The sequence below is a fragment of the Coregonus lavaretus genome, assembly GCF_964263955.1.
Source record: "Coregonus lavaretus genome assembly, chromosome: 24".
Classification (NCBI taxonomy): Eukaryota; Metazoa; Chordata; class Actinopteri; order Salmoniformes; family Salmonidae; genus Coregonus; species Coregonus lavaretus.
In genome coordinates this window covers 26,544,704-26,560,362 of record NC_140011.1, presented here as the reverse complement: position 1 = coordinate 26,560,362, position 15,659 = coordinate 26,544,704, and the positions used below count along the sequence as shown (strand labels likewise).

The following is a 15,659-nucleotide window of genomic DNA, read 5'->3' as shown; positions in this document are numbered from 1 at the left end:
CTATGCTTCCTGGCTGATGTTTTGGTCACTTTTGAATGCTGGCGGTGCTTTCACTCTAGTGGTAGCATGAGACGGAGTCTACAACCCACAAGTGGCTCAAGTAGTGCAGCTCATCCAGGATGGCACATCAATGCGAGCTGTGGCAAGAAGGTTTGCTGTGTCTGTCAGCGTAGTGTCCAGAGCACGGAGGCGCTACCAGGAGACAGGCCAGTACATCAGGAGATGTGGAGGAGGCCGTAGGAGGGCAACAACCCAGCAGCAGGACCGCTACCTCTGCCTTTGTGCAAGGAGGAGCTGGAGGAGCACTGCCAGAGCCCTGCAAAATGACCTCCAGCAGGCCACAAATGTGCATGTGTCTGCTCAAACGGTCAGAAACAGACTCCATGAGGGTGGTATGAGGGCTCGACGTCCACAGGTGGGGGTTGTGCTTACAGCCCGCCCAACACCGTGCAGGACGTTTGGCATTTGCCAGAGAACACCAAGATTGGCAAATTCGCCACTGGCGCCCTGTGCTCTTCACAGATGAAAGCAGGTTCACACTGAGCACATGTGACAGACGTGACAGTCTGTAGACGCCGTGGAGAACGTTCTGCTGCCTGCAACATCCTCCAGCATGACCGGTTTGGCGGTGGGTCAGTCATGGTGTGGGGTGGCATTTCTTTGGGGGGCCGCACAGCCCTCCATGTGCTCGCCAGAGGTAACCTGACTGCCATTAGGTACCGAGATGAGATCCTCAGACCCGTTGTGAGACCCTATGCTGGTGCGGTTGGCCCTGGGTTCTTCCTAATGCAAGACAATGCTAGACCTCATGTGGCTGGAGTGTGTCAGCAGTTCCTGCAAGAGGAAGGCATTGATGCTATGGACTGGCCCGCCAGTTCCCCAGACCTGAATCCAATTGAGCACATCTGGGACATCATGTCTCGCTCCATCCACCAACGCCACATTGCACCACAGACTGTCCAGGAGTTGGCGGATGCTTTAGTCCAGGTCTGGGAGGAGATCCCTCAGGAGACCATCTGCCACCTCATCAGGAGCATGCCCAGGCGTTGTAGGGAGGTCATACAGGCACGTGGAGGCCACACACACTACTGAGCCTCATTTTGACTTGTTTTAAGGACATTACATCAAAGTTGGATCAGCCTGTAGTGTGGTTTTCCACTTTAATTTTGAGGGTGACTCCAAATCCAGACCGCCATGGGTTGATACATTTGATTTCCATTGACAATTTTTGTGTGATTTTGTTGTCAGCAAATTCAACTATGTAAAGAAAAAAGTATTTAATAAGATTATTTCATTCATTCAGATCTAGGATGTGTTATTTTAGTGTTCCCTTTATTTTTTTGAGCAGTATATATATAGTGAATCACCCATAAGTTTGAAAAAAATAGAGATGAATTTTAGGCCATATCGCCCAACCCTATATTAGAGTACACAAAATACCCTCCTATTATGTGGATGATTTATTGATTCATAGGCTGCGCAGGTCACAGAACAACGCAGGCGATGAATGAGAGCGGACTCTGCCCCTGGAACTTTTCCCTCACCTGAGCCAATCACAACTCTCTTGACGAGAGGCCTCACCTCTTCTTGGTTCAAGGACTATAAACTTAACATGTGATCACCACTCCTTGTGTTCGGACAGCGACCAGCCATATGGCTGCTGTCATTTATAAACTACAAAACAATCTAAAAGGACACCCCACACAGAGACCTTGTGGAATTCTACTCTGGAATACTGAAATTGTTTTGGACTACCTGCATGGAGAGTTCTCTGAAGACCATTGGTTCCAGACAGATATACGTAAGAGTACCCAGCTCGATCTCACCTGTCTTTTCCCTGATTTGAATGTGAGTGTGTAACCTGTATCTGTTACTTTTATCATTACTATCTATATTTCTCCTAAAATCCCCACCTGCCTTGTTTCATTCTGAAATATCAAGAATTACTGTGTTTGATCTTAGGCCCTCTAATCCCCATTCCCTGTTTGCGACTCTGATTCTGTAGCTTATCACATTAGTACATAATTTGCCATCACAATCTCCATTATTCATTCAAAAAATATTTTGTAAAATATCTTTAAGAATGCATTACCTTGTCATTTTAAGAACTAAATTGCCTTCAGAGTTACAAGTTAACTGAAGTTAAATTGTAACTATTTAATAGTTTCTTGCTGACTTAGAGCAAGTGGTGCCAAGTTAACAATTTCATAGTAATAAGCAGTAGTGATGAGTGTGTGTGTGTGCGCATGGATGCATAAAATGTTGGTTAAGTGTGTGTTTGGTTTTCAATGTGGGTGAGAGAGAGAGAGAGAGAGAGAGCACAGAGCAGGTGGCAGAGCTAGGGATGATCACTCAGCTCATCAGCCTCTCTCCTCACGGCCATCTCAGTGCTGCATCAGAATGAATACCACGTCACCCTGGGCACCCTGCTTCGATCAATAGACAGACACACACACACACACACAGTCGTGTGTGTGTGGAGGAAATGGCATAAGCACTAAACAAGACAGACACACTGAACAGGCTTGACAGATATAAAATCTAAACACTAATGGGAAGCGCTATAGATCCTGGATCATCCGCTATAAATGTATAGCCAGTGAGATTACAGACAGAGGAGGATGTGTGTAGTGTAAAGTAAAGGCTGATCCTCTGACATAGTTTAATCACATGGAGATGAGTTTGAACTGTGAGGTGCCAATGCTGTCATCTTGAGCCCACACTCACTCAAGCATGCCCAAGTCAGGCCAAGAATGGCCAGTGAAATCCCATTGCCAACAGGGCCCCCTCCAGGGATATACTGGTAGTACAAGCTCCCCAATCAGGCAGTGCCAAAGATACTAACACCCCAAGATATCTCGTTGGAGTCGTTTTCAATGGGAGCAAATTAAGCATAGTGGGCAGAACAAGCAAGAAGGTGGGCATAGCCAAGCACACACTAGCGAGATCATACTGGCATGTATTTGCATATTTCCGTTAGGCAATATTCAAAAACTCAATTTGTCAAGTCTACAAAACTTAGTGCACTCTGTTCTTAAAATATTCTAGTTTTGGCAACAGAAAACTCAATTGAGATCGAATGTATAATCGATGAGAAAATTAGCAGAATGTCAGCCAAGTTTCATCTAGCTCCATCTTCTCTCACTTCCCGCCACTGGACTTCCTATCATCACCATATTTGGTGGAAGTTCTAAACAGGTGCTTCAGATTTTTTTAAAACCTGTGAGACATTTGGCTCCTTCCTCCATCTGTGGCAGTACTGTGCACTGGAACACGAGTACATAAGTAGTCAACCAACAGTGAAGCATGCGATAATTCAGAATTACTCCAAGCACTGCAAGGATTAGACAGGTGTAAGCAAATGGTGATGGCTGGTTTTATTGGAGCTTCCTCCACTTTGCTTATACCCATCTAATTATTTCAGATCCGCAAAGGCCACAGATAGGAGCCGTTTCTCTGTGCTACAACGTATCCATAATTAAAAGCATGTCAGTTTGGTGAGCAGCACCTGTGTGTTGACCGCTCCCCCTGTGGCATGTGGACCTATCGCCTTTGGTCAGCCACACACACTGAATTATTCAGTGTCTCTCCATCAAAGTTGCATGGGCAGGCCTTAGCATTGCATTAACTCAGATGGGAGAGAGCTCTGCTGTTGCCTGCTCTTTCCTAGGTGCTATAAGTCAAGCAGACACACACATCAGCAGTTCATTCCAAGAAAATATTAATAAATACAACTTTTTTTTTTTTTTTTACATTTATGAGTTTTTATTTTCATGATGGTCTTCATCCATAACCGTCGGTTACACGGTAACAGTGCCAGCCCTACACGCGCACACATGTGCAGTGTGACCTGGCACCAACAGACACACACATTTACAAGCACTGCCATGTATCAGCCCAGGTTTACAAGTGAGCCGGCTTTGACACTGCCAGCCAGGCTAGGCCAGGCACCAGTGACCACCAACTCCAGTTCAATGTTCCTGTTGTTAATTGGAACATAGTACACTATAACTCTATCACACAGCCACTGAAGCTTGAAATTAAAATACCACCCACGGATAAAATGAAATGAATTATGCAAAGTAAATCTTAATAGGAAGGATGCTACAGCTGGCTATATGCTTGGAGGTGCTCTGCTCAAAAAGACCATGACTGGCATGTTTAAGTAAGATGAATTTAGTCAGTCGTGTGTGTATAAAAGAGCATGAGATGAGAGAAATACAGGGAAGGAATGGGAGAGCAGAGGACAGACAAGACAGAGGAGAGAGAGAGGTTGCATGAGAGAAAACCCTATTACTGCAGCGGTTATGTTTTCCCCCATACACCAAATCCCATTCTCCGTCCGGACGTTGGCACTCCATCAAGTGAAAGGTCACAGTGGCTCTTGGCATCTGGCTGGCAGCAGCGGCTCTGATAATCTATACTGTGTCCCCAGTTACACACCGTGGCTGGGGCAGGACAACAACACTACTGCAGTAAGGACAGGACAGGCTGGGGATATGGGATTAGTAAATGGCTGTTCCTGTGTATAACTCTTCTGGGAAGTAATCATCCGGCTATGGGTGACTTTATTAGCTATGGGTGATTTAGCTTGATGCCATGGTGAAAAATAGGGAGCAGGGTCAAAGTAAGAGAGACAAAGATCTCCCTAGACAAGGATGGTGGGTAATGTGCATTTCACACTCTTAAATGTAATCAAATGTATGACTTTAAACTATCCAAAATTCAATTTGTAAGCAAGGAGTCCTCTGAATAAATAAATGTATTCAAACTATTTAATTCCCAATTACCAGATATTGTCTACAAAGAGTAGAACATTTGTGGGTTTATTCGTTATCTACACTTCAGAAGCATAAAATGCACTTTCAACTGCTCCTTCACCCAAGAACAATTATTATAAAAACAGAAACCGCTGAAGGTACAAATTGAAGGTCCTCCTCCTCCCTCCAGTCTGCCTGTGCTGTGACATTGGGGACAGTGACATTCTCTGTCACTATGAGAACAGGAACATAGGCCTGTACTAGGGCTGGGAATTGCCAGGGACCTCACGATACGATATTATCACAATACTTGAGTGCTGATACGATATGTATTGCGATTCTCATGATTCTATATGTAATGTGATTCGATACAGTGATTATTGCGATTTGATGTTCCAAACATATTGCTCACCATATGTCTGCTGCAGAGGGACAAGAGAGAGCAGGAGAAAACGAGTTTTGATCAGTCATGGAAATAAAAGTGCTAAAAACACATTTGCTCCCCATTTAAAAAGATGGAGAACAAGCTATGAAGTAAAAATACTGGAGTTTTGGTGCAGGTTCAACTAACTAGCGCAAAAATAATATTGCGATATTATCAAAACCATACATCGTCAAAAACAATATCCCGATATGTAACTACAGTGGGGAGAACAAGTATTTGATACACTGCCGATTTTGCAGGTTTTCCTACTTACAAAGCATGTAGAGGTCTGTAATTTTTATCATAGGTACACTTCAACTGTGAGAGACGGAATCTAAAACAAAAATCCAGAAAATCACATTGTATGATTTTTAAGTAATTAATATGCATTTTATTGCATGACATAAGTATTTGATAACCTACCAACCAGTAAGAATTCCGGCTCTCACAGACCTGTTAGTTTTTCTTTAAGAAGCCCTCCTGTTCTCCACTCATTACCTGTATTAACTGCAACTGTTTGAACTCGTTACCTGTATAAAAGACACCTGTCCACACACTCAATCAAACAGACTCCAACCTCTCCACAATGGCCAAGACCAGAGAGCTGTGTAAGGACATCAGGGATAAAATTGTAGACATGCACAAGGCTGGGATGGGCTACAGGACAATAGGCAAGCAGCTTGGTGAGAAGGCAACAACTGTTGGCGCAATTATTAGAAAATGGAAGAAGTTCAAGATGACGGTCAATCACCCTCGGTCTGGGGCTCCATGCAAGATCTCACCTTGTGGGGCATCAATGATCATGAGGAAGGTGAGGGATCAGCCCAGAACTACACGGCAGGACCTGGTCAATGACCTGAAGAGAGCTGGGACCACAGTCTCAAAGAAAACCATTAGTAACACACTACGCCGTCATGGATTAAAATCCTGCAGCGCACGCAAGGTCCCCCTGCTCAAGCCAGCGCATGTCCAGGCCCGTCTGAAGTTTGCCAATGACCATCTGGATGATCCAGAGGAGGAATGGGAGAAGGTCATGTGGTCTGATGAGACAAAAATTGAGCTTTTTGGTCTAAACTGGAGGAAGAAGAAGGATGAGTACAACCCCAAGAACACCATCCCAACCGTGAATCATTGAGGTGGAAACATCATTCTTTGGGGATGCTTTTCTGCAAAGGGGATAGGACGACTGCACCGTATTGAGGGGAGGATGGATGGGGCCATGTATCGCGAGATCTTGGCCAACAACCTCCTTCCCTCAGTAAGAGCATTGAAGATGGGTCGTGGCTGGGTCTTCCAGCATGACAACGACCCGAAACACACAGCCAGGGCAACTAAGGAGTGGCTCCGTAAGAAGCATCAATGTCCTGGAGTGGCCTAGCCAGTCTCCAGACCTGAACCCAATAGAAAATCTTTGAAGGGAGCTGAAAGTCCGTATTGCCCAGCGACAGCCCCGAAACCTGAAGGATCTAGGTCTGTATGGAGGTCTGTATGGAGGAGTGGGCCAAAATCCCTGCTGCAGTGTGTGCAAACCTGGTCAAGACCTACAGGAAACGTATGATCTCTGTAATTGCAAACAAAGGTTTCTGTACCAAATATTAAGTTCTGCTTTTCTGATGTGTCAAATACTTATGTCATGCACTAAAATGCAAATTCATTACTTAAAAATCATACAATGTGATTTTCTAGATTTTTGTTTTAGATTCCGTCTCTCACAGTTGAAGTGTACCTATGATAAAAATTACAGAACTCTGCATGCTTTGTAAGTAGGAAAACCTGCAAAATCGGCAGTGTATCAAATACTTGTTCTCCCCACTGTATATGTAATATTTATCCCCCACCCCCCATCACTAGCCTGCACCTGTATGCCAGCTGTCAAACATCTGTCCACTCTGTCCAACCTGGCGCCCCTCAGTCACTCTGGCATTGACACATGACATGCACAGCTGTCATCAACAGCCATTTATATCAGCAATTGCATTGACACAAGAGGTCAAAATGTGAGCGCTGTGTGTGCATCCAATGTGTGACCTCAAAGCTCTTTAATACACATCTCATATTATTGAGCAATGTTAAGTCTTTTATTAGCAGCGTTCCATCTGACTCTTCAAATCCCGAGGTCAAGACAGGAGGTCAGCCATATAACCGTCACTCTGGGCTCTAAAGGTGTCCGCATACTAGGTTCGGTTTGCTCCTAGCAGAACTCGGCTAGGCGAAGCAAACATCTGTGCCTCGCATACTCCCTTAAAAAGACCTTCGCTTGAAAAACTAGAAAAAAGCAGCAATATTACGGGTTGTCCCTCCTGAGACGCCATAGAAAAAGTCAAGTCAATACTAAGATAAATCAAGAAATCTGTCATTTCATTTTAAGTTTTTGTCGAAGGTCTTAGTCGCTCAATTTTACATCTAACCAAGATGTTTGGTAAAGTATTTCTCAACTAAAAAATGTTTTGCATGTCGTCTCTCGTTGAATGACAAACACTTCATTGAAGAATCCCGTCTATTGTTCCCACTCCTACTAGTAGTACTGTTGACCAATCACCAACGAAGGGGCGTAGACTTCGGCTACCGAACTTAGACTTACCTCAAGAAAAAAGTGTGCTCGAACAGCCCCAAAAAAACCAGCCGAACACCAAAAGACAGAACATTGTCATAATTTATGTGCGAACTGTTTCGACTGGGAAGCATGTGACAGGCTTAATGGGCCATCATATGGTTGGTAGGAACCTGGCACTGTTGTATGAATGCTGATCCAAGCATGTTTGGAGTGTCTTGAGCTTGCCAATCCAGCCTCAAAAACAGCTGGATACATAAGGTGTTCAGAGCAACTTGATTAAAGACATGCTCCAGAACTTTGGCGACTATTGTTTTGGGCTGGATGTGTCAATGTGTAGTTCATACATGCATAATCTATGAGCCGTATTATTGTATTACCTCAATTAGACACAAAATCCATAGTTTGAAAGCGACTTTTTCTGAAAACTGTAATGCGCCATTTTCCCTCAATTTTCCCCCAAGTGTGCCAGCCCTCTAGCAATTCGATTTTCTAGCCAATTAACTTCACCCCCTCACCATTTGAGTGTCAGCTAGCAAGATGCACACAGCAGAGCGAGAGAGACGTGGCGCAAATATGTGACATAGTATGCCATTTTCAGGAACCACTTTTGGCTTGTGAGCTCTACTTTCAGAACTACTGGCTAAAAAGTATACAAACGTATCGGAAAATCTCTTTCATGCTTTCAGTCTCTAGACATATTCACATATAAATCCCTGGTGGGTTCAATATCATGCTTTAGTCTAGTCTATACACCAATGCCCTTCACATACACCCCATTAGCATTACAACCTGGGTGTCATACGCTTATTTATTTTACCCTTGTGTTTTATGATTGCTCAATTCTATGTGTGTTTGTGCACTCAGGTTAATTTATCAGTTCATTGATGGTCATCTTGACCTGATAAGGGAGGAGGGGGGTGGGGTTTTAAATGTCAGACCTGACAGGCAGAGATAGAGAGAGACGGCAGTGCTGTGCTCTGTGCTGTTGTGGCCCACAGCATAAGCAATAGAGGCCTGGGATATGCCAGCTGTGATGGGACTCACACAAAATATCCCAAACCACACATATTGTATATGGGCGTATGCAGCCACACACATAGACAAACGGCATAGACTAGTACTGACGTGGGCCCTCGCCCCCCAGGTTGTAAACTCACAACATGCACACACACTCGCTCTTATACACACATACTTTATATCATGGTCCATTGTCCACGTATATGCCCATCCCCCACACGCACAGCCCCTCCATGCAGCACCAGTCTAGTGATGTGACCGTCTATGAGCTGGGCCAGTGAAAAATAGTTCACAGTAAGTTTTGTGTATGGTGTACGGCACACTCACTCACCACGTTCTTTCCATTGGCCCTATTTGTGTGTGGCTGTATCTTTCTGCCTCAGCGAGTCATTGTAAACATGCCTCACAAAGCTAAAATAGCAATTCTCTCTCCCCCCCCCCCCCCGCTCTCCCTCTGAGTAATCTGGTCCTCAGCGTGACCTCATTTTAAAGCCTGGCCAATCAGAAGACCCTGCATCACTCAAACTCAAATATATACACATTATGCTTATTAGACTACAAAGGGAGACTTTGTATTTCCGTGACTTGAGTTCTTTTTTTAAAAGAGAAACAGAGTCCCTGTGGCAGACCCTGAGAGACTCAGTGAGGGACACAGCACTGTCAGCAGACCCAACACTGCAGTGCACAGGAGTTTAAGTTAGACAAACAGAAACACACACAAGAAAGCTGCTGTGTACAGTATTTACTTTGTACAGTAATGGTGAGTCAGATTGGAATCATCCAATTATTGTAATATTATAGTGATATGAGATAGGAATCATTCAGCCCCGTTCCTAATCACAGTCCATTTTGATGGACAAGAAATGTATTCACTTTGTCTACACATTTCTTATCTACATATATATATTTTTATGTAATGTCTTATCTATGTGCATATATTTTATGTTTTGGGAACTGCAATCAGAAAAGGTGCCTAGCAGTCTTGAAGGTAGGCCTCAGGTAAAGCCCTGAGGAAGAGGGGTGGTAATAATGATGATGAAGGCTTACTTGATCACAGTGGAGACAGGCGGTCCTTTGTCCTTGAGCTCCTGAATGTTGACCAACTGGGGAACGGTCTTCAGGGTAGACTCTACCAGAGAAGAACTGACCACTGGTTGACCACAAAGGAGAAAAGTAAATGACAATTCGTCATTACAACTGACATTGGGACAACCAGATATAAACAAAAGTGACAAAATTGGTGCAAAAGCATGTTACTATTCTTGCAAAGCATGTAAACATTTTAATCGAACTATTATATTAATCTGACTATCCACAATAATCAACATAATTGTGTGCATGTAACAGCACACATTATGTTGGGTTACTGACACAGATGTATACTATCATGAATAGGTCTAATAGATTAAAAGTACTGTTTAAATAATTAAATGTATTGATTAAAGTATTATCAACAATAATTCTGCATAGTAAAACCATGGGCTGTCAGTTCACCACGGATCCTGAGGTCTTTGTCTCCCCCTGGTGTCTGAGTATCAAAATGGCATTGAGTTTTACTGTTCAAAGTCAACACAGACGGTGAGCAGAATAGCTCTACCAGTCACTAAAGCTCTGCTGGTCAATACATCGGAGTGTCAAACTGGGAGTTACAGTGACAGAAAATCAGTCACAAAGGCAATACACTTTCCATTATTTGCAACCTCTACAACGGTCATGCCCCACCTACCCGTTTTCTGATTAGCCATCTGCCTGAGGAAAGCGGCTTTAGCAGCAGCCTGTTGGGCAGGGAGGGGGACGGGTATGGCCTTCTCAGTGGGAGGGGCTCCGTGCTTCACCGTCTTAGTGGCTAGTGCAGTGCTGTCAGCACCTCCCAAGTTGATCTTATTGGTTGGAACTAGAAAATCGCTAAAGATGTTAGTACATTTGATGACTTATTGTACAACAGACCAGCTCTCTGAAAACCACATAGAACAGCACTTTGCCATATGGTTGGCTGTCCCCTCTCTGTCCTGATGGTTGTTACTAGAAGATAAAACATGCAATACAAACTACATAGTACAACACAACAGCAGTTTCAGAACTTCTTGTTCTCTGACCAACCTGGTTAAAATAAAGATAAACTAAAAAGTCAATGGAGTTTCCTACCTGTGCTTATGATGGGGCTGAGTCCCAGGCCCATGCCCAGGCCCTGGTGCACCTTGCTGAAAGGAGTGGACTGGATGGCCCCAAACCCCGGGGCTATGGAAGGGGTGCGTACCACCGTGGGGTGGCGGGGCATAGAGGCGGGCAGCACGGGGAGGGGGGCAGGCTCGGGCTCCTCCTCCTCCTCAAAACAGTGGGAGTAGTCGGGCTCCAGGGCCTGAGACAGGGAGGAGGTGGAGCTCACATCGTCCATGTCCTCATAGTATTTGGGAGAGAGGAAGGCCGAGCGGGACAGGTTGGCTGGAGTAAAAGATGGAACCATTCAGGAGAGGTACATTCCACACATTACTTACACTACTCACTATGTTCTGTGTGTTGGGAGTACCTGGAGCGGTGGAGCGGACTGGTGGTGTCTGCCTCTTGGAGAGGAAGTTACGCAATTGAGACTGCTTCACCGGAGACATCTTGGCTGAAGAAGTGGAAAGAGTCATATTACATTTACGTCACTCAAGAACAATAGTTAACACTGTGAGACATGTGTTGGAAAAATAAAGTATTTTACCTGGAGATTTCGAGGTGGTCTTGGGAATGGTCTCCAGACTGGCTTTCAGGAGTGCATCTCTCAAACTCTCCAGCTCGTTGTCCAAACTAGTAAACACAGAAGTAATTCATAAGAAGTGATAGCCTACTTCGTTTTTCATCCACTACGCATCATTCTTTGCAACACACACATGCCCCAGTGAACATTTTGACATATAAAAAAACTAAACTGACTCCAAAAACATCCTCATGCTGCAACATATCTGGCCATTGTATTTCAGGTATACACCCTTGTACACACCCCTGTTCTGTGGGGGTGGCTGCAGCGGGCTGGCTGGGGGCAGGAGCACTCCAGGCAGCAGTCTTGTTGTAGAGCCGCAGGGCATGGAGATCTTTGACCAGTGTGTCCAGCCTCTGCTTCTGCTGGTTGATGATGTCTAGGTTGTTGGCCAGGGCCTTGAACAGAGCCTCCCTTTCTGGGACAATCATGTGTCTGGGAGAGACAGGAGACACAGAGGGAATTGGTTAGAAAGGAAACATTCAACATACAATGATAATGAGAAATAGTCATAGGAAATTAATTACAGGTCAAAAATGTAAGTGATCTATTATTTTTTCTTCTCCCTCACTTCTGTTTCTTCTTCTTCTTCTCCAGATGTTTCTCCCACTCCAGGTCCAACACGTCGCTCACATCCTCCACAGCAAACTTCACATACTGGTACAGCCTGCGGATCTCCTAGTTATGGGGAGAAACCACCAGAGGAAATTATCATCCAACAAAACAAAGTCTGCTGTACGAAAAACAGTTTAACATGGGTAATACTTTTCAATAGTGTTCTGCCTTTGCCATTTCTACCACATCCACCCTGATGAATTATAGAAGTTCCATTTACACTTCCTCCCATAAGCCATCACCCTCCTCCACCCCAGGCTTACCTTGAGTTGGTCTTCACTGCGTGGGTCCAGTGGTTTCTTGTAGAGCAGCTGCAGGTAGCCCCTGTCTCTGTTGAGCTCACTCTGGGCCTTGGCGTCCTCTGCCCCGGCAAAGCCCTCCAGCATGGTGGTCTTCAGAGTGCTGATGTCCCCATGGAGAGACTGGGGAGAACAAGAACACACACATGGTCAGAGCCTATGAGGGATAGAAAGGGTCTAGGTCTTTAGGAGGTTGTACTGTGTGTGGTACCAGTTGGTTGAGTGTTATTTTGAATTGGACACAACTGGATACATTAATTAACAATGGCAACTTCACCAAGCTTCATGTCCTGACAGACTGGCCTTACATCTCATTTTAATAATACAATCTAAATCAGATTCAGTCCGTACCTCAGTGGTTTCTTTAATCTCCAGGGTGAAGACGTGGAGGTCCTTAGACTCTTTCCTCAGCTCTTTCATCTCCTCTATGGTGCCCACTCTGAAGTCTGCCTTGTGGCTGCGCGCCTTCAGGTCAGCCAGCTCCTTCTGGAAGTGGGCGATCTGAGAGGAACACAATCAGCATGACGCTACCATGATGAACCATGTACTTACTGTAAGTTGGTTGGAGCATGGTGCTGGAAATACCAAAGTTGTGGGTTCGATTCCTTTGTGGGCTAACTATGGTGAATATGTGTGGTTATGACAAGAAATAGCATTAAGTAATACAATTAAAAGTAATTATATAGCAGTAGTTTAAATCTGAAATCCTTACTTGGTGAAACAGCCACGTCCGTTTGGAATATTATACCAAAGAAGTTACTTCAAAACAAAGATTTTTCTGCCCTCTACCATCATTGCACGTGCAAAAGAACACCAGAATATATATATATATATATATATATTTATTTATTTATAGCCACACTGTCGGACGCTCCTCGCCTCTGTTTCATCAACCAAACAAACAATAACAAAGGCGCTGGGGCAAACAGTGGCGCTGTTTCACCTGTGCAGATTTCAGCTTTAAGAGAAAGACCATTGGATTAATCCATTACCTCCTCCAGTATTCCGGCCATGACTGGGTCAGAGTCCTTCCTCTGCTGCAGCTGTCTCTCCAGGGCCTTCACACTCAGCGCTGCCTACAGGAGGGCAAACAGACAGTCTTTACTATTATGACCAGTACTACAAGAAATGGATTGGTGGCCTAATATCTTAGCAGGCTGATGTTTTAGTACCTGTGGAGTGGGTGCACTTGTCTGGGTGGCTGGGGCAGGTTTCTGTACAACCATGGGGGGTGTACTGGTTTGGACTGGGGATGAGACGGAATGGATATCAAGGATCACAAACCAAACTACAACTATACTAATGTTGGTATACAAATTAAAATGGTATTGTTTAATCAAAGCCATTCATATAAATACTGTATGTATGAATTATGCTGTATAAATAAAGCTTATCATTCTCCTTACCTGGCATGGCTGCGGGCTTGGTGGCAATGGGCAGCAGGGCGGGCTGGCTGGTGGGCTCAGAGAAGGCAGGTTTGGGGATGGAGGTGAAGGAGAAGGGCTGGGAGGCTGGAGCTGCAGCTGGAGCAGGGGTCTCCACTGCCAGGAACCTGAGGGACAGAAACAGAAACATACAGTGGGGAAAAAAAGTATTTAGTCAGCCACCAATTGTGCAAGTTCTCCCACTTAAAAAGATGAGAGAGGCCTGTAATTTTCATCATAGGTACACGTCAACTATGACAGACAAATTGAGAAGAAAAAAAAATCCAGAAAATCACATTGTAGGATTTTTAATGAATTTATTTGCAAATTATGGTGGAAAATAAGTATTTGGTCACCTACAAACAAGCAAGATTTCTGGCTCTCACAGACCTGTAACTTCTTTAAGAGGCTCCTCTGTCCTCCACTCGTTACCTGTATTAATGGCACCTGTTTGAACTTGTTATCAGTATAAAAGACACCTGTCCACAACCTCAAACAGTCACACTCCAAACTCCACTATGGCCAAGACCAAAGAGCTATCAAAGGACACCAGAAACAAAATTGTAGACCTGCACCAGGCTGGGAAGACTGAATCTGCAATAGGTACGCAGCTTGGTTTGAAGAAATCAATTGTGGGAGCAATTATTAGGATATGGAAGACATACAAGACCACTGATAATCTCCCTCGATCTGGGGCTCCACGCAAGATCTCACCCCGTGGGGTCAAAATTATCACAAGAACGGTGAGCAGAAATCCCAGAACCACACGGGGGGACCTAGTGAATGACCTGCAGACAGCTGGGACCAAAGTAACAATGCCTACCATCAGTAACACACTACGCCGCCAGGGACTCAAATCCTGCAGTGCCAGACGTGTCCCCCTGCTTAAGCCAGTACATGTCCAGGCCCGTCTGAAGTTTGCTAGAGTGCATTTGGATGATCCAGAAGAGGATTGGGAGAATGTCATATGGTCAGATGAAACCAAAATAGAACTTTTTGGTAAAAACTCAACTCGTCATGTTTGGAGGACAAAGAATGCTGAGTTGCATCCAAAGAACACCATACCTACTGTGAAGCATGGGGTTGGAAACATCATGCTTTGGGTCTGTTTTTCTGCAAAGGGACCAGGACGACTGATCCGTGTAAAGGAAAGAATGAATGGGGCCATGTATCGTGAGATTTTGAGTGAAACCCTCCTTCCATCAGCAAGGGCATTGAAGATGAAACGTGGCTGGGTCTTTCAGCATGACAATGATCCCAAACACACCGCCCGGGCAACGAAGGAGTGGCTTCGTAAGAAGCATTTCAAGGTCCTGGAGTGGCCTAGCCAGTCTCCAGATCTCAACCCCATAGAAAATCTTTGGAGGGAGTTGAAAGTCTGTGTTGCCCAGCGACAGCCCCAAAACATCACTGCTCTAGAGGAGATCTGCATGGAGGAATGGGCCAAAATACCAGCAACAGTGTGTGAAAACCTTGTGAAGACTTACAGAAAAAGTTTGACCTGTGTCATTGCCAACAAAGGGTATACAGTGGGGCAAAAAAGTATTTAGTCAGCCACCAATTGTGCAAGTTCTCCCACTTAAAAAGATGAGAGAGGCCTGTAATTTTCATCATAGGTACACGTCAACTATGACAGACAAATTGAGAAAAAAAAATCCATAAAATCCCATTGTAGGATTTTTAATGAATTTATTTGCAAATTATGGTGGAAAATAAGTATTTGGTCACCTACAAACAAGCAAGATTTCTGGCTCTCACAGACCTGTAACTTCTTCTTTAAGAGGCTCCTCTGTCCTCCACTCGTTACCTGTATTAATGGCACCTGT

The 15,659-nt window shown here is 44.6% G+C and overlaps 1 protein-coding gene and 1 long non-coding RNA gene across 3 annotated transcripts in view; one reads left to right on the top strand and one right to left on the bottom strand.

The window, feature by feature from the left end:
* The window catches only part of LOC311100037 (nuclear pore complex protein Nup214-like), an 84,290-nt gene that overhangs the window by 52,881 nt on the left and 15,750 nt on the right, over positions 1 to 15,659 (bottom strand). The window contains exons 13-24 of the mRNA XM_084140778.1: positions 13,816 to 13,961; positions 13,582 to 13,655; positions 13,402 to 13,485; positions 12,761 to 12,910; positions 12,374 to 12,532; positions 12,067 to 12,173; positions 11,739 to 11,930; positions 11,460 to 11,545; positions 11,283 to 11,366; positions 10,901 to 11,197; positions 10,482 to 10,649; positions 9,803 to 9,905 (exon numbers count right to left, since the gene is read on the bottom strand). Coding sequence (XP_083996904.1) covers positions 9,803 to 9,905; positions 10,482 to 10,649; positions 10,901 to 11,197; positions 11,283 to 11,366; positions 11,460 to 11,545; positions 11,739 to 11,930; positions 12,067 to 12,173; positions 12,374 to 12,532; positions 12,761 to 12,910; positions 13,402 to 13,485; positions 13,582 to 13,655; positions 13,816 to 13,961 — 1,650 coding nt within the window. The remainder of the gene's footprint in view (positions 1 to 9,802; positions 9,906 to 10,481; positions 10,650 to 10,900; positions 11,198 to 11,282; positions 11,367 to 11,459; positions 11,546 to 11,738; positions 11,931 to 12,066; positions 12,174 to 12,373; positions 12,533 to 12,760; positions 12,911 to 13,401; positions 13,486 to 13,581; positions 13,656 to 13,815; positions 13,962 to 15,659) is intronic.
* LOC311100038 lies at positions 1,646 to 13,494 on the top strand. 2 transcript variants are annotated; one of them, XR_014609780.1, is made up of 4 exons: positions 1,646 to 1,801; positions 12,093 to 12,253; positions 12,785 to 12,962; positions 13,411 to 13,494. It is a non-coding gene; the product is annotated as an uncharacterized lncRNA (long non-coding RNA). The 2 variants fall into 2 exon arrangements; XR_014609781.1 differs by having other exon boundaries at positions 1,646 to 1,848.